Source organism: Erithacus rubecula, assembly GCF_903797595.1.
Source record: "Erithacus rubecula genome assembly, contig: SUPER_Z_unloc_3, whole genome shotgun sequence".
NCBI classification, from domain to species: Eukaryota; Metazoa; Chordata; class Aves; order Passeriformes; family Muscicapidae; genus Erithacus; species Erithacus rubecula.
The window spans coordinates 1,066,969-1,090,296 of record NW_027635944.1 but is presented as its reverse complement, the minus strand read 5'-3'; the positions used below and the strand labels follow the sequence as shown (position 1 = coordinate 1,090,296).

Below are 23,328 nucleotides of genomic sequence, written 5' to 3'. Positions count from 1 at the left end.
TAAACATTAAGTCTATATATATAACCTTAGTGTTTTTAGAGCATATCCTTACTGGAAACCTAGAGAAACTCTGAGATTTAATGAAATGTGGTGAATAACATCATCTACAAGATGGTTAAAGGAATTTATTCTTCACAAAAAACAGCCATACTTTTCTTTAGAATTATAAAGTTTTATTTCTGTAATAGTATTAAAAATTACCAGAAAAGTGCAAATATCCCCTTTACTATTGTCTGAGCATCCTGAGCCATTTACAATATAAACACCACCTGCTCATGGTGCAGGATGGGTGTCTGTGTGCCATGCCTGTAGACAATATTGCGCTTCGTTGTAAACCAAGAAATTAATCTGTAAAATGCAAGATTGTTTGACAAACATTGCAGTAAGGATTAATCAGAAGCTTTTTTTTTTTTGTTCTATTTAATATGAACTGTGAATAAAATATAGTTATGAGAAGTAGTCACAATCCTAAGTCTTAGAACGTCATGTCATAGATACACAAATTCACAGGAAAGTACGCTGTAAAGATATGAAGTGGAACATGTTTGCTTCAGGGAATACCAGGTGATTATGAGGAAAATCTTAAGTAAATTCCTCCAAGTTGTCTATTCTGTTATGAGTTGCTGAGTAACTCTACAAATTAGTGAACTGCTGGCACCCTCTCCCAGTGGCATTTATCAAGTAGACACACCTGTCTTACTTATCACATTTCTAGTAGTGATTGGCAGGGTTCTCCAAAAAGATCTGAAAAAGTTTGTGTTAGTTACACAAATACATATTGGGAAAGGATTATTCTCCACACAAATGCATAGAAACTTTGTCTCTTAACCAGATTATATCTGGAGTGCTACTTAAAAGCCTAGAAAAAAATTATTTAGAAAAAAATGTTTCTAGAAATTATCCTTCTTTCGCAATAACTAACGGCAAAAAATTTGGAGGTCAGAATGCTATCAAGTAACTGAACATATTAACTAAACAGCTATAATTTCATAGGAAAAACAGAGTAGGACTAATTTAGTTAGATAAGTTAATTAGTAAAAAGTTATCTAAATGAGTAACTTTCATCGTCATATTCTAGCTCATCTTCCTCATCATCATCCAAAAGTCCATATTTAAATTTGTGGTAAATTGTGCCATCCTTTCCCATGTATACAATGTCATCTTCATCATCATCTTCTTCATAATCTCTATCTCTGTATTCAATCACTTGATCCTCATGGTAACTGGGATTCTTGTGGTAGTTGCTCACAGAGGAAGGAAAGGCTTTGGAGTGATTTGTCAACTTTTCATACCGTCCTTTATTGGCAGGCTGGGTTTTGGTTTGTGCCTTTCTCCAGATGAATACAATGGCTCCAATGACAAGCAGAAGTAAAATGCAAGTGATAACAAACAAAGTAGTTTTGCTTTTTTGCCCAGGGGGTAGAGTTGTCTGTAATACACAGTCATCTACAAAAGCAATTAAAAGAAACAGAACAACAGAAAAAAAAAGGATGAAATGAGCTTGCATTTTTGTGTTTGCATGTGTCTTAAAAATCTGGTGCAGTGTGTCCAGAGCAGTAATAGTAGTCAACAAAATACCCAGCTTTTCTGGCACCACAATGGTATTTTTGCTGTTCTTAGCAGTAAGGATGTCAGTAAGGTTATTGTGATATCTATTCTTCATTATTAGATTCGAAATAATGAGAAGGAAGCAGAAAAGCTAGCAGAGGCATGGATACAATGATTCAGATGTCTGTTCATTGAAGTAAGCTAATTTATAAACCAGTCAGTTTATGAAATGCTAGACCATTTAACATAGTAGCTGTAAGTGCTAGAAGTTGCCATCTCCAGACATAATGGTTGTTATTTGAGTAAAACCTTCCCTATTTTTGATGAAGCAGTAGAAACTCACTGTTCACCAATAGCACATTTTCACTCCAGTCCAGTTTTCAGCCAGCATAATATCAGCATAATCAACCATAAAACACTTATCACTATTCCTGCTCTTCAGCATGGTCCTACCTTGTGTTTCACTGCAGTCACAGCACTCTGGGGTTTCTGCTGGGTCAGTGTTGCTGCAGCAGGGCAGGCAGCGGCTTTCCTGCAGGAAGAGCTGCATGCTGGCTGGACAGACTGTGCAGTTGAGAGGACCAGGTCCCTTGCACTCAGTGCATGAGCTGTCACATCTCTCACACTTGAGTTGGTTCTCCTTCAAACACAGAACACACAGCATACTTCTAATTTTAACATGGTTTGGACCTGATCTGGCAGTTCTGTCCTGTCATTCATCATTGTGGTTGTAACCTCTGGGCATCAGGAGTGTCAATGTGAAAATACAATAGCAAATTCAAAATTTCCTATTTTCTGATTTTTCAGTGGTCTGCTGTTGCAACAGCTTAGAGATCTTGCCTTGCTAGGCAGTATGTTAAAATGTACTCATACTTTTAAGCTTTTTGGGCCAGAAAGGTAACTGACATGGAAGAAGCTATATGAAATATTCTGGGGAAAATCTGATAGTATGAAATTTCTCTCTACCCAGGGAAGAAGCAGAAGTAAGGAATCAAGGTGGTTGGAAATTTTTTTGCAAAACAGATTTCTCTTAGATTGTGTCTTTTTTTTTTTTTTTTTTTTTTTTTTTTTTTTTTTTTTTTTTTTTTCCCTTCAGAAATAGCTTACATTCTAATACTCTTCCTAAAGTCCAGGCTTCTGGGAACCTCTGAATAGACTAGCAGAGGGCACTGTGGTCACACCTGCCTTGCAGAATGCTCTGAAATCAGTTGTTTCAGTGTTTCCAATGTTCGCAGTACCTGTCCATGGGATATGTTCACTGTGAAGATCTGGAAACTCCAATAAACTTTCACCAAACTTGCAGATGGAAGGATCCTGTGCAAGACTGCTGGATCATTGCTGTTCATAATTTGAGTCAAAGCTTTTGCAAAGACCTGCAGACCTGCATGGTCCCCAGCCTCAAATAAGGCTATGATTCAATGCTATGAAGTAGGACTGTCAGAGACTCCAGGGTTTTTAGCATCCCAGGCATGCTTTGCTACTATTTTCTCAAATAAACATCTTTAGGAGGCAATTGGTGTGGAAATCTGGAAGGTGGAGTGCCCAGACTTACAGCACAGACCCAACCTAATTGTGGTCCTGCTCAACTAAATATACAGCTCTGTTAACTTCAACCTGTCCTTATATTAGAGTTTTCTGCCAGCAATGCTGTCCATCAAAAATGCAGAAGGATTTATTAAAGAAAAGGCACCAGAAATCCAAGAGGAAATCTCAGTTATACTGGAAGAAAAAACACTGTATCATTAATATAACTGATTTGTTCATGTAGTTTTGATATCTTTGCTGACTGTAAGGGAACCCCAGAAAGAGAGACAAGGCTTCCCCTGCCAAAAGAGGAAAAAAGTAAGCATATTTAAAGATAGGTGCCATTAAAAGCTCAGAGAAGTGCAATGTGTTGTTTGTATTGTATAAAAAAAGCCTTCAAATAGGTACCTTTTGTCCTGGTGTCTCCTGGACTTTGTATTCACCTACAAAACAGTCTGAGTTGCACATTCCATTTAATAATTTGTAGCTCCATACACAAGATGTACAGCTGAATGCCTCCTTCCCTAGACAGGCAAAGAAAACGACAATATTACAAAAGGAAATGTCAGCTAACTTCCTTTAAAAATTATATTGTCCACTGCTATGAAGAAAAGGATGTTTGTCAGTGGCAACAATCATTACTGAGGAGTTTCACATTAAGAGGTTGGTATTAGAAAAAGCTTGTGCCTAGTCCTGGGGTTTTCTGTGCAAACAAAATTTATTTCTTATGTGTTTTGATATTCATGAAAAGATAATTTCAGAATCAGTTGTACAGGGAACCTCTGACATATTCAGGAAATGTCAGGAAGATCAGATCATTGAAGTAAAATTGTAGAGAACCAATGCTGTCCTTCACAAAATCCATACTTATTTGTCCTGTTAACTAGCAGTTTTCAAACAATGCTGCATTAAGAGATGTCTATGTTTGCATGGAAAAATAAATTATTTAGTTGCATAAGAAAAAAATTTATTCACTAAGTACCACCAGAGCATCATATGCACCTTGTGTGTCAGATTCTGCATGCAGTATTTCTGTGAAACACTGAGGTGATGGGTTTGTCTTAAGTGTCAAGATGCACCCATCCATTTCCCTGAACCTAGACATTTTCTGCCATTGTCTGAAAGGAAGAAAATGAAAATGCAAGGAACTGGCATTAGCAGAAGCCTGGTGAAGTAAGTAACCTTCTATAATACAGAGAACTTCTATATTAGTATGCAATGCATGGTTTTCCTTACTACTCTTGACAAGGAGACACCATAGTCTTTGCTGATATATCTGTAATGCAGATGCATTTCAGACTGCCTTATGTTTCATAATTCTGTCTTTGTAATGATGACAAAAATTATGTCCCGTAGTATTTATGCCAAGTAAGATGAAAAACAGAGGAAGTGGCCTATACATTAAAATGCATATAATTTTTATCGCAAATCCAAACAAAAATATTTCTGCTTCTTTTTGTAATGCTGTTATAAAAATACATTGTGAAAATACATTGTAAAAAAGTGTTGTTCAAATAAAAAAAGGACACCAAATAGGTCCAAGAGGATTAATGCTTTTTGATTCAGAAGTGGTTTAATTAGGAGAATTGAGAAACCAAAAACAGTCCCTCACAGAGCAAAATAGACAGTCTCTGAAAGTTAACGTTGAGAAATAACTATATTAAAAAATAACTATATTAAAAGCAACAAATATCACTGTGCTTTTGATTTCTATTCACCTTTCAACCTAAAGATATGCTTTATGGGTCTTTCCTCTTCCCATTGTAGGCTGTAAAGATGTGTAGTTGGAATTAAGTTCCTTGGTTTTCATGGAGCAGCAGACAGTGGGACAGCTCAAAGAGCGAGGTATTTTTCAGTCATTCTTAATATTCATGTGAAAAATGGGGTCCTTCTATGTAAGCAAGTGAGCTCAATTTTTTATGATGAGCATTTTTGTGAGGCCTGGCTGATGGAAAATTCCTTACTGTTGTCCATTTTTTTCCATTCACTGACATGGCAATGTGTGACTCAGTCCTAGCCCTCCCTATTAAGTTGCTGTCTTTTTCTTTGTGCTCTGTGCTGGAAGCAGTTCTGGAGAAAGCTTGACAGGAATTCATACACTTGCTTTCACCTCAATTATCAGTGCATAGAAATGAATCAATGGAGCAGTGAGTGGGACAAGTCACCAAGAGCCAGGAAAAGCTCAGCAGCCCCTGGGAGATGTCTGCATCACCCACTGTGGCTAAAATCACAGACAGATTGGTAGCACTGTATGTGGTTAATATCTTCATGAAGTGTTCCCAGATCTTGGAGCCAAGATTCCATGTGTTTTGATGACTTCTTTTTTTGCTCAAAGCAGAACATACACTTTTACCTTCACAAGTTAAACAGGAAGAGTGGCATCTCTCACAGATGTTGTAGTCCTTGTTTTCATAGTAGTAGTGAGGACAGGAGCTGACACATTCGCTCGTGGAGTGCAACAGATAGAAATGTGTATTACAGGAAAGACAGTCTGTGGGTTGAGGCCCCTTACACTCCTTACAATTCTTGTGGCATCTCTCACATGATCCAGTGGAATTTTGTGCAAAATAACTGAAATAGATCAGATAGGCATAGCTTTTGCATAAAGGCCAGCAGTGAGAGGAAAACCAATTTGTTTAATCCTTAGCTTTTTATAAATGTATTAAAATTATACTAAAATGAACACAGGCATTTGTAATCTCAATTAAAATAAAATTAATTTAATTCTTTTGGCCATTGGAATTCATCAACAAAGCACAATTCTGTATAGTGTTTACAGCAAAAATTTCTAAAAACTGAGTTAAATTGCAATATAATTGTGAAGTAGGGAGGGTTTGGTGATTTTGCTGAGATACAGTCATTAGAGTTTTCCAGTTTAATGGGATGGACAGCCAGTGTGATCCATTGAACTCCATTTTAAATTAAATGGACTTGAAGTCATAGATTCACTTTCTCAATTTGTATTTCCCAAAAAAACACTGAATTCACATATGGAACTTAAATTGATTAATTATAAAGTTTCTCTCTAGAATTATGAGTGCTCAGTTCAATGTTGTTTTAATGGTTGTTTTTGTTATCACCAACTATAAGCATTAACTCAAAGCAAAAAAAACCTTATCCAGACTTCACGTTAAGTGGAGGGCACAGTGGTGGCTGGAAGCTCTTCTGCCTGTGCTCAGGCTGACTGACATATAACTTAGTATTGCTTGTTTGGGTTCACACTATTCTGTATGGAGATAGCCAAGAGCATCCTCTGAGTGTAAACATGTCCACACCACTTCTAAGCAGCTCCCATCTGGGCATAAATTTTGGAATTTTCTACTGTGAAGGGAGGTTTTCCACCACTAGTGTACTGTGAAAATAAGGGAAATTTTCTGCTGGAAACAGAGCTCAGTTCTGTTTCACACTGATGTGGAATGCTGCAGTGATCTAATTTCTCAAAGCTTTCCTTGTGATACAGCTCTTAGCAGAAGGTCATGGGCCTTACCCTGCTGGACATTGGGTTACACATCCTTTTCCTTGTCTGTACCAACCCAGTTTGCAGGAAAGGCACTGTGAGCTGTGTTTTCCAGTGCAAGTGTCACAGGTGCTGTGGCATGCAGAACATTGCCTCTCCCTGCTGTCAGCATAATATCCATCTGGGCAGGTTTCAACACAGGTTCTGTCTGCAGAGACAACAATGCAAAATAACACCATACTCAGGATTCACTACTATAAAACCTCAGGCAGCTCTACTGGAGCAAACTGTATCAGCAGGAGGTGCTGATAGATGGTGTGTCAGAACAAGAGAACCCAGTGTTGGGGTACAGTAATTATTTTTTAATACTTATCAATTCATTAGTCCTCATTTCTTTGTTTTATTTATATTAGCAAGCTCTTTAGGACAGGCACATTTTTATCTTTGTAAAAAGTAAAGTAGTATAATAAGGAACAGCAGATGTGATTTTTCTTAGAATAATCAAGAAGTAGTAAGGCAAGTTTTTATATGCATAGCTGTTTTGCCTCATTTTCACTCTAAGCATCAAATCTGGTTTTATTCTGTGTAGATGATGAATCTGATGGTAAATTTTACATTTAATAACATTCATTTACTGGTCTTTAGCCTTGTTTGTGCTTCTACTTTATGTTATGGAATTAAAGCCAGGTAAGTCCCACTTTTTTCATTCAAATTTCAGTCGTTGTAGTAGGAATCCTGAATGAGAAGTTAGTAGCATTGTAATTAGCTGCAAGTGTGTAAAGCAAATAGAGTAGTAAATTACAAGTTGCTTGTGCTTATTACATATTTGTCTTGATATTTTGCTGCTTGGGTTGCAATTGGGCAAGAAAGATACTTTCAGGTTCAGGGTTTTTGCATTTTTATCTCAGTTCCAGTATGTTTATCTGCATTTGTTCATCAACTTTACCAGTTATTATGGTGAAAAACAGCTGAGTGTGTTGATAAAAAGATACATTTGATGCAAGGCACCTCAGAAATAGAGGAATGTAAAATCTGCATTAGAATTAGACTCAAAAAGCTTAGATTCACTTTTCATTTACACTGTTTCCTAGATCTTCCCTGCATGAAGGATTATTTAATGTTTTTTCCCCTCCAATGATTTTTTAAAACTTTTGTTTTATTTTAGAAGAATATGCAGAGAAAAAAATGTTCTGGTGTGGGGATTTTTAAATTTTTTCCTAGTTGTTTTTGATACTGTACAGTCTCAAATCAACTCTTTACCTCCAAAGTCAGGAAAGTAATTTTGCACCTTAGCCACCCAGTAGATGCTGACTTAGTGATCCCTTTGAACAGATGCTTAAGTGTTTCTTGCTGCAGGGATTAAACAAGCCAGCATGAAAATGTGTGCTTTTACGGGTACATTAATAGCAGCAACAACAACAACAACAAACCCAATGATAGCTCTCTTTTAAAGTCCTTGTAGGAAACAATAGGAAGAGTACATACCAAGCAAATGAAACAGAGTTCGTTGCTGTTTAGAAATCCTGCATTAGGCCCCGTGAGTGGCAAGCCCTGCCTCTCAGAGTTCCCACATAGCCCTGCTGAAGAAACTACCCCTGCTCAATTTAACTCCTTGTCATGCCCTCATATTATTTAGATTAGTTGATGCAGCCAAAATGCTTTGCAAATGAGACAAAAACTTGTCTTTTCCATGCTTTCAGAGTAGAATGAAATCTAGAGGCAGGAGAGAGACACTTACTGAGAAGATATCGGTTGTTTGCGCAGCTCAGACACTGGTGCTCAGTGGGTCCCGAGCACTGGAAGCATTTCCTGTGGCAAGATTTGCAGCTCTGAATTTCCTCAATGTAGTACTCAGTGGGAGGGCAGTATCCAGGTAATGTACAGTGCCCATCATGGTTCAATATCCATCCATTTCTGCAAGTTTGGCAGGCAATGGAAGAAGAACAAGTCTGGCATGTCCTGTTGCATGCTGAAAAGGACAAACAGTAGGATTTTCACCATTTCTGGATTTGTCTGTGTGTTATTACAGCTCTAATTTTTGAAGGAGCAGCTGTAATCTCAGGGAGAAAGCCTGAGAAAAGTAATTTTCAATCTTATGCAAGTAGTTCCTTAGGTTTTCTTATGCATTAACACTGCTTTTGCAACAGTGTATAGTCTCCAGCAATTCTCAGCAATTCTGCAGGCATCCTAAGCATTTCACCACAGTGGATGCCTGTAATAATAAACATACTTATCCCAGCTACCTCTCTCTCTGCTTTCTTCAATTTCTGCAATAAACCTGATTTTTTTTTTTTTTTTTTTACATTAGCTATCCTCTTCAGCTCCAAGACACTGGTTAAGGACGTTAGGGGGTGAACTTTAAACTTGTGTCTCAACACTCTTCTGGGGAAACAACAGCTGCCAACCTTGGCAGTCTTTGGTGGCTGCCTCATAGTAACTCCCCTCAGGGCACTCTTCAAAGCACATGCCGTTGTGGAGGACAAGCAAGCTGAAAGTGCATGCTGTGCAGTCATCAGGATGTGGCCCATTGCAGTCCTTGCAGTCAGCATGGCAGGGAAAGCAGTGCTTGTCTTCAGGGTAGAAGTGTGGAGGGCATTCCTGCACACACTCCCCCTCATGCAGGAAAAACTCGTCCATGCACTCTACAGGGGACAGGAGAACAAAGGTGAGCAAAGCAGCAGCAAATTCTGACCTAAGTGTGAGAGAAGGTAACTCCTAGGAAACATTAAATGCTGGATTGTCTGTCATTTACAGAAGTCGTCAGGACACCTTGAGAAGGGAGGACTTCCTTGTTCAAATCTTTCCCCTCCAGAAGACCTACATTGGCCCATCCCTCAGATGGTATCTTCTGTGTTACAGCAAGAAACTGTGAAAAAGTCACTTGCTGAGCTTTGTTGATATTAATGGAGCCATTTGACATGAATTTATAGATGCCATTTTTTCTGATATTTTTCTGCATTATGGACTTCCTGCAAAATCAGGAATGAATGTATCTGAAGTTTGGTTAAAGTTTATTATTGAAATATGAGTTTAGCTAGAATATATTGACCTAGATGTTTGTCTTTGCCTAAAGCTGTGAATAAGTTGCTATTTAATTATGAGTATTAGGTGTAATATGTTTGTTTATGGTTTGGTTGGTTGATTGTTGTTTTTTTATTTAATCCATATTTATGTTTCCAGTATGTCTCACTCAATATTAACTATCCTTAATATTGTGTGGCAGGGGGGGGGGGGGAATTTGGGCAGGGGAGAGGGAGGAGGGGGGCATTTGACTTCATCTGAGTACTGAAGGCTTTCCTAATATCTTTTTCTACAGGGATTTCTTTCTCTAACAGGAGTGATATTTGCAAAAATGGTAAAGAGGTGTTAAGTTCAACTAAGCAAGAAAGAAACATTCTGTATTTCACATTAGTGCATGTATCTCAGATTTTAAGGTAGGATGCACTAGATCAAAAAAAAATCAAACCAGTATGAATCTCTGAATAACCACAGGACTAGGCTAATAATGTGAAATTTTTATAGATTAATCATTTAGTCTCACATAATCTATTTTAGTGATTAACAATGATATGCATATCACTTTTCTTGCACATTACTGAATTTGGATTTGGTTTTCTGTCAATCTCTCTCCAGCCAGATCCAGGTGGATTTTATTCTATACAACAGCAGTTCTTTGTAATACCTGTGCATATTTCATCGTGAATACATTCCTGACACATTTCAGGGCAATGTTTGCAGATTCCTTCAAAGGCAAAATGCTTCTCTGAACAAGTAGATTTACATTTCCCGTGCTCCAGAAGCAAAGGACTTTTACAAGACAGGCATTGGGTTGCATTTCCCATGCATGTCTTACAGGATCCACTGCATTCCTTGCAAGTCTCAGAAACATTAAAATATCCCCTATGGAATGAAAAAAACACAACAAGCTGCTGGTCACTCTAGGCTATGAGAATTACAACTATGAAAGAGACTGTCCCAGCACACACACTTCACTAAATCAAACATGTTTCTCACACAATTTTTTGCCCATCTTCCACTTAACATCCCTGTGTCCGAAAGCAGAAAATGTATGTGGTTAGTGCTATGTGAAGAGCTTTCCTTTCTTCTTGTACCTGCTGTCTAAGTTATGCTGAACTTTTATGTGTTTATTTCCCTCTTACATAAAATAGAAAGATATATGACATTTGGGAAAACATGCAATCTCTAGTTTTGTGGAGCTGACCTGTAATACTGGTATCAAGGAAAGAAAGATGAGGGTAACCTCAGTGGCTCTATAGAGGAGAAAGAGAAGAGATGACTGTGAAAATGTGAAGCTCTAGGAAGAATGAGGACAGGGATTGAAAAAAAAACCCCAAAAAGTCAGATATTTACATTATGCATTGCATTAGTGAGAGCAGGCTAGAGATGGCAAAGAGGGAGTACATTTTACTGGTATCTGTGGTGTGAGAGCAAGTGTGGACAGCCACATGTAGGAGTACTACACATAAATACAGAAAAAATCTGCTTCAAGTGAAGATACATAGAAGAGATGCTGAATTCAATCTGTCTACACTCTCAAATCCAAAATGTTACAAGGTTAAAGGATGGGTAAGTCAGCATTTTGAGATAATCCACAGAGCATTTGAAGAAAACTAAAGAAGAAGTTGAGACAGAAAGCACTCCCAGTATATGTACTTTACATTAACAAATTTGTTACTTCTTATAGAGGGGTGCTTCTCCTTCCCTTCTTGGACATGATCTTTCCAAAGAAAGTCTGGGGAGATGCATTAGGAGCAAGGTTAGAGAAAAGGTAGGAAGTGCTATGCCTGCCACTTATTCTCATCTTTTTTTATCCTCCCACTTTTGTCAAGGTCCTGCAACTACTTCTCACCATTCTGTCATCTTTTCTAGTGTCAATGTTGAAACTAGTCTGTTAGCCCAGTCTTTCAAAATTCCTCTGTCAAAAATTAATTGTGCAGTAAGTCAAACTTGTTATTTCTTTTTACCACCTAAAAATATGTACCAAAACCCAAGTTAACACCCTTAATAAGGAGTCTCACTTTTTCTTCCAGTGAAGACTAATTGTGTCTCAACAACTTTGCCTCGGAGTCTGAAAATGGAATTTAAACCCTGTGGATTTTGCTCAATGATGGGAAGCCATTATTTACAGTCTGGGATTTGGGAAAAATGGGGGATAATAACATCAGAAATGACCAGTGCTACATTAAATTTTTAATTTTGTTATACTGACTCTGAGCAGGATAACAGAGAAATTAGCAGTGACAAGAGACGTATTAATGCCAAAACACAATTAATGGTTTTATGCCTCAGTTTCTAATATTAGAAGTTGTTTCTGGACTAGAGTAGGCTTTATTGCAACTACCTTGGATGTGACATTTCATGAGGAAAACCTCTTCCACTGTCCCTCACTGACTTATTCAACAAGTTACCAGGAAGGCAGTGGCAGAGAGATTGCAAGAAAAGCAGGAGCTTCACATTTTTCTGAAGAAAAAATGTTAACCAAGCAAGGCTTTTTTCCTACAGAGCACTGGTTTTATGTACATAGACATAAGATGAATGTTGATGAAAAAAACAGAAAAGAGGGAACCCGACCCACTCGTGTCTGATCTAATATCCATTGCAGTCAAATCTTTTAAAATTCCACATATAAAAATACATAAAAATAAACATAAGCCAAAGAGAGACACACATCATTAAGTGCTGTAGTTACATATCAGGACTCTAATATACTCGCTGTCTGAGTTTATATCTCTGCTCTGTACTGCTTGGAGGAAGGAACAAACTGGAGACTGTCTAGAACCTTTATATAAATTGCCATGAAGTACCATGTTCCTATTAAAGTCATTGAGAGCTGTTCCATCTTTCACAGGATTTAATGCCTTACCTTCACTTTTGTTTGTTTTTTTTTTTTTTTTGCTTTCTCTTTAACCAAAAGAAAATACTGCTTATTCAGGCAGTCTGAAAACCACATTTAACTTAGTTTCTGGTAGCTTGTGTAACATTAAGATCTTCCTTAAAAGTATCATGGTTCTGAACTTTAAAAAAGAAAGAGTACAAAGAAAAAATCAGTGATGATATAAGAGAGGTGGGTTACTTACTCAGGGCACTCCTGTAAACATCTGCCTTTGTGGAGGAAGAGCAGCTGCTTCTGCTCAGCCTGGCACTTCTGACAGTGCCACTGGTCAGAGCACAACTCACAGCCATCCCCACACATCTCGCACTTCCCACTTGCAACGTTGCCAAAATATTTTGGAGGGCATGGAGAAACACAGTTATCATGGATAAGAAATTTTCCTGTCAGAAAAGCAACCCAGGGGGGTAAAGGCATCAATTAGACATACATTTACAAGACTCCTGCCTTTGATGTCTACAGAAAAACTTTCAGCTTCTCAAAATTTAACTTTGGTTCTTTAAAGCATGAATAGAGAAGCTTCCTTTAAGACATTTCCCAAAATATTTTGGTCAGACACTGACAGTTTGAAGGAATCATCAGGTTATCTAAACACTGAAGAAATTCAGTAATTCCTGTATCATATCTACAAATTCTAATTGAAGGGAAAGAAAAGGAACACCATCAACCTGACAAAATTTTGACTCATATTGTCAAGGGCACACCCTGTTGCTTGAATTCAGATGTTGATTATCTGATTGCCCTTTAGGCTGTTAAGGGACTTTATAGTGACTACTGACAAAAATATTCTCTGGAAACATGTAGGATACAAAATATAACAGCTGCTTGCAAACTTATCCAAGGAAGCTGAAATGTTACCTTCTGGACATGAAGTACACACATCAGCAGATTTGTCACAGGTCATACATGAAGAGTCACAGGACAGCAATTTTCTATTTCCATCTGAGATGAAAGGGAAAAAAGTTCATTTTTTACCATCTGGTTTTCTTAATTTCTTCTCCCTTTAGAAGGGACACTTTGTATGGCTTTTCCTAAGGTGTTTTGAAAATTCATCTCTGTGAATTTTTGGATTTCATAAAGTTGAAGAACTTAATGATTGTTCTTGACTCCTCTCTCCTAAATGGTGTGCTGGTTTTGCATTAATTGGCATTTAGAAAAAAGAGCAGCCATGGAAATTTTCTCCTTAAAAACTGTCTCTGAGTTGATGGGAGCAATTTAAGGCTAAGTTGGTTGTTGACAGCATGGGAAACCAACTGGAGGATTTGGGCTGCCTCAGTGAATTCACATTTTGAAGCAAGAAATCCCTGGGAATGGCCCTTTTCTCTTCCAGCAGGAGTGCAGGTAATGGGGCCTGGCTCCACTGCAGGGCCTGTGTGGCCCAGTCTTTGCATCTTCCATAGGAGATTTTACCCTTCCAGTGCTCAGGTGAGACTTGAAGACCTTCAATCCCTTCCATCTCCCACGAGAGCGAAAAGAACAGGGAGGATACACCAAAGTCAGTGAAGCAGGAGTCACTGTCCAGATGGAAGGAGAATGAGGAGATGCCATGGATTTAGGCTGAAAATCCTTTTGAAAGCTATAGGGATGGACTGCACTACACTAAAAATTCCTATAAACTGTGAAGAAAGACATGAGGGGTTGGTGTGTTCAATTTGATAGATCATTCAGAAAAGCACCTGTGTTGGGAATCCTTTGCCTTGAGGGAAAAAGGGGATCTCTGTTCCTGGGGGTGAAGTATGAACAAAGAGGAAGAGAGATGAAGAGAACTTCTACTTTTTGAATAGTTTGATCTTAAAAGTAAATACCTTATGAGTTTAACATGCCCATAAACCACAGCCTTGGGAAAGCTGTGAAGATCAGAAGTGAAGACATGAAAGAACTGTTTTTTCTTCTTGTGAAAAAAAATCCCTGTGGCTGAACAAGGGGAGAGTCCTCTCCCTAGAGTGAACTGGGAAATATTTTTTAAGTTGATAAATGACTGAAGTTACTATGTTGTTATTAAGAAGGAGAAGAAAGTGTGGGAGAGGGGTGGAGGGTGGTCTGGGGGTTTTATTCTGAATTTATTATTTATTTATGTTGTTAATAAAGTTTTTCTTTACACTCTTAAGTTTTAGGCCTGCCTTGCTTTTGCTCCTAATCCTATCTCACAGCAGAAATTAGTATACTGAAATTGGCAAATCTAAACTTTTGGAAATGGTAAGTTACAAGTTGTATTAAAGGAAAATATTAATGCTTTCCTCACATTCACTAAGGCTTTGCTCTGGACTACTCATCACAAATGCAAACATTAATAATGTTATTGATTTTATAATTTTCCCAACAATTTTAATTTCGGTGTAGTTCTCCAAACCCAAATACAGGTATGTTATACTACTAGATTGCAAACAGAGAAATCTAGAAAGTATGTACATTTGGGGACTTGGTTTAATGAGGTATTTCATGGACAATTTTAAACAAAATTGTTGTAGAATACCATTACCCTGTAACCTAAAGATTCTGAGTCAGAAGGAGACAGAAGTCATATAATTATAGAATATGTTGCCTTGGAGGGGACCATCATTACCATCAAAGTCCAACACCTGTCCCTATGCAGAACACCCCATAAGCTGAGAGTGTTGTCCAAATGTTTATTGGATTTCATCAGGTTTGGTGCTGTGTCTGTTTTCCTGCAGAGCACCTTCCAGTACTCAATCACCCTCTAGGTGAAGAATCTTTCCTGGTGTCCAGTGTAAACCTCCTGATTAAGGTTCATGCCTTTTTCTTGAGTCTTGTCACTGATCACAAGAGTGAAGTGATCCATACTTGCTGCTCCACTTCTCCTTGTGAGAATGTTGAAAACCACAATGAAGACTCCTCTACTATAAGCTGAGCAAACCTAGATGACCTCAGTCTCTTCCTGCAAAGGAAGCCAAGTTTCCCTTCCTGACACTTCACCATCTTCATGGCCCACCTTTGGATGTTCTCTAATAGCTTAATGTATTCTGCATATTGTGGTGCCCAAATCTGCACAGAGTTCTCAAACTCAGGCTGCCTCAGTGTGGAGAAGAGCAGGTCAATCCCCTCTCTGACCAGTTTTCTGTGCTGTGCCTAAAGCATCCCAGCACACCCTTTTGGACCTCCTGGCTGCCAGGGCACACTGTTCACTCACATTCAGCTTGCCATTGATCAGAGCACCCAGGTCTCTTTCCCCAGCACTTCCCTTCAGCCTCTTGTTCCTTAATCTGTACAAGAATCTAATCCAACACTTGCCTAAATTAAAATTCATACAGTTGCTGGTTGCTCATGTCCCTAATTTATCAGGGTTTGAAAATAAAACCTATTTCTCCCCAAAGTTACTACTGCCTGCTGCTTCCCTCCAAAAGGGAGCCTAGTGAGTGTCAAAGGGAGTACTTAGGGCTGTGGAAAAGCAAATTTTGATTACTCATTGCAGAGCCATCAGGTATAAAGGACATTGGAGCATCATACCTAACAGAAAAAACTCTGCTATGCAATATGACCACATACCCAGCATGCAGCTCTGTGTTTTGATACCAGCAAATTACAACAATGTCTCAATGTATGTCTAATGAAAAAGTAATTATGGATCAATGGACAACACACAGAAGCCTTGTGATTTTGCTGAAAATAGAAAATAAAGACAGAACCAAAAGTTACTTGCAGGTTGAGCTATGCACCTCATTTAGCACACCCAGCTCATCCTGCCAGTTAAATATGTATGATTTCTGTAGGTTGATTGATGACAGTAATGATGAGCAAAATGTAACATATCACTAAAATCTTTGGTTCTGACTGTTATGGCAAAATAGCTTAGAATACAGAAATTTTGAATGAAAACCATGGAAGTAAGGAAAAGAGTAGGAGACTTAAATGAAACCTTTCCCATAAAGAGAAATGATGGCCATTATACTAAGCAGATGAAAAGTGTGCTGTATGCATACCATACCACAGGGGAAGAAATGAGGATAATAATAAAGGTATGAATAAGAGAATATGAATGAGAGAAGTTAGGTCCACATTTAATGTGACTGGGGACGGTCCATAATAACATGTAATAACCACATCTGACACTACCATTAGCTAAGAAGCCTCAAAAACTCCCTGAAGTAAAAAAGTCTCAATGTAAGGATCCATGGAGAGCACAGCAAACCACAGCCTGGGTGTTTAACAGCAGGTGGCTCAGCAAGGACATGGTTAGTCACTCTTTACTGGGATTACTTGTGAATGCTACTTGTACAGAATAATGAAAGCCTGTGCTTTCTGTTCCTTTTCTTGGCAGCTGGCACAACATAAAATTTCTCCAGATACAGCTGTATCTTTAAAAGCAAAGTGAATTTTACACCAATCAGTAACAAAGGAATGCATGACTAGAGTCCCTCAAGCTGCACCTAAACACAGAGAAATAGCACAAAATTTAGTTACAATGGGGGAAAAGGCAGGGAAGAGTCCATCACAACTGCAGGGATCAGTCAATGGGCTGAACCTGTCTTCTCCCCCAGGGATGCCTGTTGGGTAAGAATCATGTTCTCTGCAGGCCAAACATTTTACTGGGGGTTAGAGCTTGTCTGTGTATTGCTTTGAATTATCACTGACATGACCTTAAGATGTCACGATTTGGCATTAATAGAGAGTGTTATTCCATGACCTGTCAGTGTGAATCCTCTTTTTTTTAGAGACACTGCTTCTTAGCTTTATGTTTTTCATTACTCTTCAATATTTAACAAAACAGTAAGAAGTGTCCTTAAAGTTGACTGTAAGAATATAAGAAACATTCCAGAAAAAGTGGCTGTTAAAAGTTTTCTATTATCATAGCTTTGTTTTTGCAGATCTCTTTTGCTGTTTTTGATTGAAGATCAGGTGAATTTAAGCAAAGAAGTTGCTAACTATTGCTGAAGAATATTTAAAGGATCTCATTCTTTCTACATGTTTGATGCCTTACAATGTAAAATAAAGATTTTTTTTTTGTGAGCTAGTTTTTATTTCTGTTTCCCTTTTGCAGTATGTCCTGGTTTTGCTAATAGTCACTAATTGCCACCAGAGAGAAATGCACAAAAGTGGTTAGGATTCTGCTGACAACAGAAACAATAGTCAAATAAAATAAAAGTATTGGAATTTCTCCATTAAAGTATTGACAGAAGAAATTTATAATTTTTTTTTAATAAATCTGGACAGGTAAAATGAGTCTTGCTTGTGACTGTGGCTTTCATTTACTAAAAATCTGAAATACCTCGAACATTTAGAAAAATATGAACTTCTTAAATGTAAGTTTCCTTCACTTTAAATGTAAGATACTTCCAACGAATAACCTTAAAAATCTGAAGAAATGGTCATGCAACAGGTACTTCTTTGGTCTTTGGACTGATTGCAAATGCAAAGCTTGAAAATTACAGGATTTAAGCTGTTGGATTTCCCTTCAAGGGCTTGAGTGTGTATCAAAGTGAATGATCTTTGGAGACCTACTGAGTTGTTTTTATCCTTAAACCTATATTCTTTAAAGAAAAAAATTCAACATATATTTTTTATTTTCAAAAGTCCTCTCTTTAAACTTGGCTCAGAATCTGTCAAGACCATCTTTATTCTTGTGTCCTTATCAGAATGAATAACATCTTTGACCCAGCTAAGTCTCTTTTATTCTTTTATAGAATCTGAAAAACTGAATTTCATTATTTCTTGAGCTAAATTTTACTGCAACTTTGAAGATGCCACAGTGCTTTTGTCCATTCAGTCTATTCAAGGTATTATAAAACTGGAAGGGTGCAGAAAGACTGGGAAATATTTTTTTTCCCTATTCTCTTTTCCCAGAAAAGAGGAAAAGGTTGTGCATCATGAGTGTGACAATGGCAGATTTTCTTGAAACATATCACTGTAAGGTGCTAATTGTGACCCCAAAATTAATTAAGGAAAAAATGAGTGGAATTTTATTTCCAATTAACACATCCTTATATTTTCTTTATTTTTGCTTCATGCATCTTATTTTGAACTCTGAACATTTTTCAATCTGCTTTTAGAGAAAAATTAAATGAGTCCTCAAAAATAAGCAGGGTGAAAGTCATGGGTTCACACAGAAACAACTATGGTCTTCTTCACATGCTCACCACTTGTTCTGGCAAATATGAAGTTTATTTAAAAAATAAAAAGCTGAAACCCTCTACAAACCCCAAGGACATGTGAGCTGAGATATGACCATTATAAAGAAGCATGCCTTGAAGTATAAAAGCATTTGAATTACCTAACAGTCCCTCCTTAATTTCATTCAGAACCACAACGGTGTTATAAGGGCTCTTCCTAGTTTCTCATCTCCTTTTGGCAGTCTACCTTATTCTCTCCACCTGTTCCTTTTGGAGAATGGATCTTTGGGCCAGGTAGTGCAATCAGAGCTGTTCAAACCAGTAAAAGATGGTTTATTTCCTTCAGTTTAAATCTCATATATTCCTGCTTTTCTATGAGTAAAGAGGGATTTAAAACTCTGTAGGTTTAGTTGCTCTCCAAGTAGGTCTCTGTGTACATTTGTAATATTCTTAGCTCCTAGATGTTAATTTCTGAAAGGATTTTATATTTACTGTATATTTTGTTATTGGAATAATGGTGGTACAATTTCTACAGTGAGGGATGCAGAAGGGAATGAAGTGCTGTTTCTTCCTGGGATGGTATTCCTGTCAGAAGGTGACCTATCTGGCTTTTACCCTGTGTAGTAACATGTGATTTGTATGTGATTCTTTTGAAGTGTGGCTTAGTTTGTTACCTTTGATTCTGTTCTTTCAAAACTAATACAATCATGAATAAAAAATCCAAAACAGATTACATGTCTCCATGAAGAAATAGCATTATATAAATATAGCAAAATGTATTGAAAATTATAAACATATGTAATAAATATGTAATAAAATTCTAGACCTCTCCCATCATGAAGGGTTACATGAACTGTAAATTTAAAGAATCTATAGGAGTGCTGGGAAGTAAATGACACTCCCCAGTTTAGCTATCTTGTAACAACTATATTATTTTACATGCAAATAGCCAGAATATGAAATTATCATGCATAAGATCATATTTGATAATGGATCATTTATGCTTGCTTCTAGAAATCTGAAATTTTCTCATATGGATGGTAATTAAAATGGTCTTCTGCCTCTTCCCATGGCACTGTAATTCTGCCCTATAAGTGCCATAACATATTTATGTTTAAAAGAGTGTGACCCCTTCCCCCCAGTTCTGATTTTTCTCCTGTCTTCTGCACAGCCCATTCCTTTTTTTTTCTATCCTATAATCTGTAACCTTTATATGTATATATGCAGAGCTGCATTAAGGTCCTTTTAAAGCCTGAATTATTGTTTTCTCACAACCAGTACATTTTTTTCCTGATTTTATTTTGCTCTGTATTTAGGAAAAGGAAGATGCATTTGGTTAGTGCTGCCTGTTGAAGGTTGCTCTTGTTATTGGGGATGGCAGTAACAGTAAACAATGAACTGCTATTTATCTGTGTGTAAAGAAAACACATATTCCATCATTATATATTATATATAATATTATTATATTATATATTATTATATATATATATATGATTATATATATAGATATCATTCCATACCTATTTTTTCCCATTTTAAATTTTCATTATAGTGTGGCATATTAAACCAAGGAATGACTATTTTTCAGGGTGCAGCGTCTTAGTGGTATGGCAAAAAAAGACTTCATAGTAATTTGCAAAATATCTGATCCAGTTAAAAGGGGCCATGCACTCACTTCTTAAATTAAACTTATACTAGTGTGTTTCCTGGCTTCCAAATTTGTCATCTGGTACATGAGATAAAATACAGATATTTCATGCTAGAATCCTAGAGTCCAGTTCTTGGGGTTTTTTTTCCTTTCTCCCTTTTTTGGCTTGTCCTGTCTTTTTAAAAGCCTGAAAAACAGACACAGTTATGTTGCATTATTTCAGACCTGAATATGACCTTTTAGGGATTTTTAATATCAATTGAGCAGTTTGCTTAACAGAATATACCAGCAAAGTAAATAAAATTTTAAATAGGTTTTTTTAATAGAAGGTTTTGTATGCAGGAGTGTTTACTCCTAAAATACTGTGGGACAGGTCTACAACTTATCATCACATAGAAAAAGGAAGTGAAACCTTGAACATGATAGAAAATTAAAGTGTATTCCACATTCACAATGGTTTTAATTCTAACCTGAATGGACTAGTCTTTCAACTTGCAAAGGAAGTAAGACCCTGAGTTTTCTCCATGGAAGGTTTGGATGTGCTGCCCTTTAAGTTATGTTGGTCTTGGAACCAGCAAAACAAGAATATTCCCCAAAAGTCACATTGTTCACATGGTATGTCAACATACTCACTAATCCTCTGAATTCCTGTAGCTAGAAGAGCCAAAGAGAAATGGTTCTATTGTTTCTAATAAACCTCAAAGTCTAATACCTCAACTCTTAATTAGTACATTTCTAAGAAAAATGAGGAAATGGAAGAGTACCAGAGTAAAAATTGATGTAAACTATTAGATGCAGAGATTTTGGCTTTCTTCCTAGTTGTCTTGTCCTGCCTTCACTCCCTTGGCAAGGTCATTTATTTAATACCCACCTCCCCAGACCCAGCTCAGTGCCCCAAAGTGGTAGGACTAATCATCATCTGTATTTTCAAACCAGGTCCTTTAATTCAGGCTGCTGGAGATCAGAAGCAGCTCTACCATGGTGCTGCACTAAGGTCAATGTGTTGAGGATGCTGAGGATGCATAAGAAGCTTATCTTGATAAACAGCCAGAGATGATGTGACAGCCACATGTAGGCCTGATGAAAAATAATGAAACTGTTATAATATCCCTTATAGCCTGTACAAGCTGCTTTGACCATGCCTGTCATGCTTGTGACAGGCTGCCCCTAGAAAATGAGTTTGGAAACAGGGGAGGTGGAAGGTCCTTGTCCTTACATATTTTGGTAAGAAAAAATAACTCTAGATAGAATCAAAGAGTACATAAAAAATTTAAAAAAAACCAATAACCAAAAAATAGATGAAGTGGGATAAAAGATTGCCAGATACATTTTTCCAGAGTAGCTGGTCAAAGACTTGGAAAGATGCTACGATTTTTCCCCTAAGTAGGAAGAAAAAATTATTTTCTCTGTATATCTGTATATATTTTGGATATCTTTGGATATATGGAAGAGAAGGAGGACCTACAGATAGGCTTAAATTAAGTAAGTTGGAGAGGGATGATTTGTTCTTAACCCTGGGACATTTTCTATACAGGTATGAGAGCCAGAATACTCACTGATAGTAAATTTCAAGGAGCAGAGATAGGTTTCTATTTTATCCATTCTTGTACTAATCCTACAGAATTATATAGATAATGATAGTGACTGCATCCCCTACATTTTATTGGTTTTCAGAAAGCTCTAGATAATGAAGAAAATAATTGTGACAGTCCAAGAGGAGCTGTGCAGCCACCAGCTGTGTTCCCTGCTGCTCCCTGGGTGGCACCACCAGGGACAGCAGGAATCCTCTGCCTCTGGAGCTGTCACTGATGGCCAAGCCAGCACAGCTCTGAGTGAGACACATCTCTCAGTTTGAAATGTCCCTAAGACAGATGTACTCTTACTACTGGAAGGAAAGAAAAATGTTATGAAAGATGGGGAGAAAGAAGTTTCACAGGACAGGAATGTTCATTTATGCAGAACTGCGTCAGTTGTCTGCTCAAAAGAAAGAAGTTCACAAGAAGTCACTGTGTTTAACCATGTGAGAAAGAGATAGTCAATAGATAGAACAGTCTACAGATGTGATCTTTCCATCACATTTTTCTTGGCACTGATTGAAAAAAACCCAAACTTGCTTCTACGGATTAAACGCGAGGAAATGCATGAAGGAGTTAAACTTCCTATTAATATTCTTATTTTTTTTGTCTCCCTGATATTTTTTTGAAGTGACAAAAGATTATTCCTTTTGATCTATCATTTCTCATTTCCCCAACAGACAGGTAATTAATTGAAATATTTTTTCAAAAAGTGTTAATTACTGCATTTTAGTTTCTAATACAAGATCATTTGATCTAAAGACTGTCGTTCTTGGATGTGTTTGATTCAAGAGAAGATACAAGAACAAGAAGAATTTGTTTACTTGATTCAAAAATACAGCTGGTAATCTTTTGCTCCATTCAGCAAACATCCCTGTGAGATTCTTTTCATGTCTTCTTAAAGACTCCTAGTGATCCTAAACTTTATAATGGATTCTGCTACACTTCCATTATAAAGTTTAAAAGTCCCCTTTTTTTTCCCAATGGCACAGTTTCATTTTGTATCATAAACATTCAATTATTCCTTATATATTGATGTAATGGGAATGACAAATAATCCATATATGCCCTCTTTATTTAAAAAATTTAATAGGAAGGTTGTGACAGTACTAAGTCGCATTTGAAGATGGATAGGAAGGAAAATGATATTTTAAATTATTACAGTGTCCCTCTGAACATCTATAAATAAAGGCATTTTCATTTCAAATAGCTTTAGGATTTTTGGGAGCTTTCTTGGAATAGAGATGTTTCCCTCATGCTATGGATGAGACCACCAAGAAAAAGGCGATTATTTTGTGAAGATTGTAGGAATGGCCAGCATGCCAGAATGTCAGAATGTAGCCCTACAGCCCATATTTGGTCTCTCAAAAAGCAGTTAATATCTATACAGAGGAAGGAAATCACACACAGGTGTAGTTGCACATCTCATTTTCTATTTCCTCCAGCTTAGAGTGACTTCCCTTATGGGGAGTAAATACTCACAAAGCTGGTCTAAAACCTTATCTACAAGGCACCCATGTTTAGTTTAGATAAGGAACTTAATAGATTACTTAGATTACATCTTTTATCTTTTTTCCAATTTTATCTTTTTTGTCAATTAT

The 23,328-nt window shown here is 37.2% G+C and overlaps 1 protein-coding gene across 1 annotated transcript in view; it reads right to left on the bottom strand.

The window, feature by feature from the left end:
- Nucleotides 1-430: 430 nt before the first annotated feature.
- The window catches only part of LOC306814874 (proprotein convertase subtilisin/kexin type 5-like), a gene marked incomplete at its 5' end in the record, with an annotated part of 43,969 nt that continues 21,071 nt past the window's right edge, over nt 431-23,328 (bottom strand). Inside the window, 10 exons of the mRNA XM_079331359.1 lie at nt 431-1,446; nt 2,002-2,188; nt 3,481-3,596; nt 5,426-5,643; nt 6,560-6,737; nt 8,268-8,498; nt 8,935-9,171; nt 10,212-10,429; nt 12,628-12,823; nt 13,299-13,382. Coding sequence (XP_079187485.1) covers nt 1,043-1,446; nt 2,002-2,188; nt 3,481-3,596; nt 5,426-5,643; nt 6,560-6,737; nt 8,268-8,498; nt 8,935-9,171; nt 10,212-10,429; nt 12,628-12,823; nt 13,299-13,382 — 2,069 coding nt within the window. The remainder of the gene's footprint in view (nt 1,447-2,001; nt 2,189-3,480; nt 3,597-5,425; nt 5,644-6,559; nt 6,738-8,267; nt 8,499-8,934; nt 9,172-10,211; nt 10,430-12,627; nt 12,824-13,298; nt 13,383-23,328) is intronic.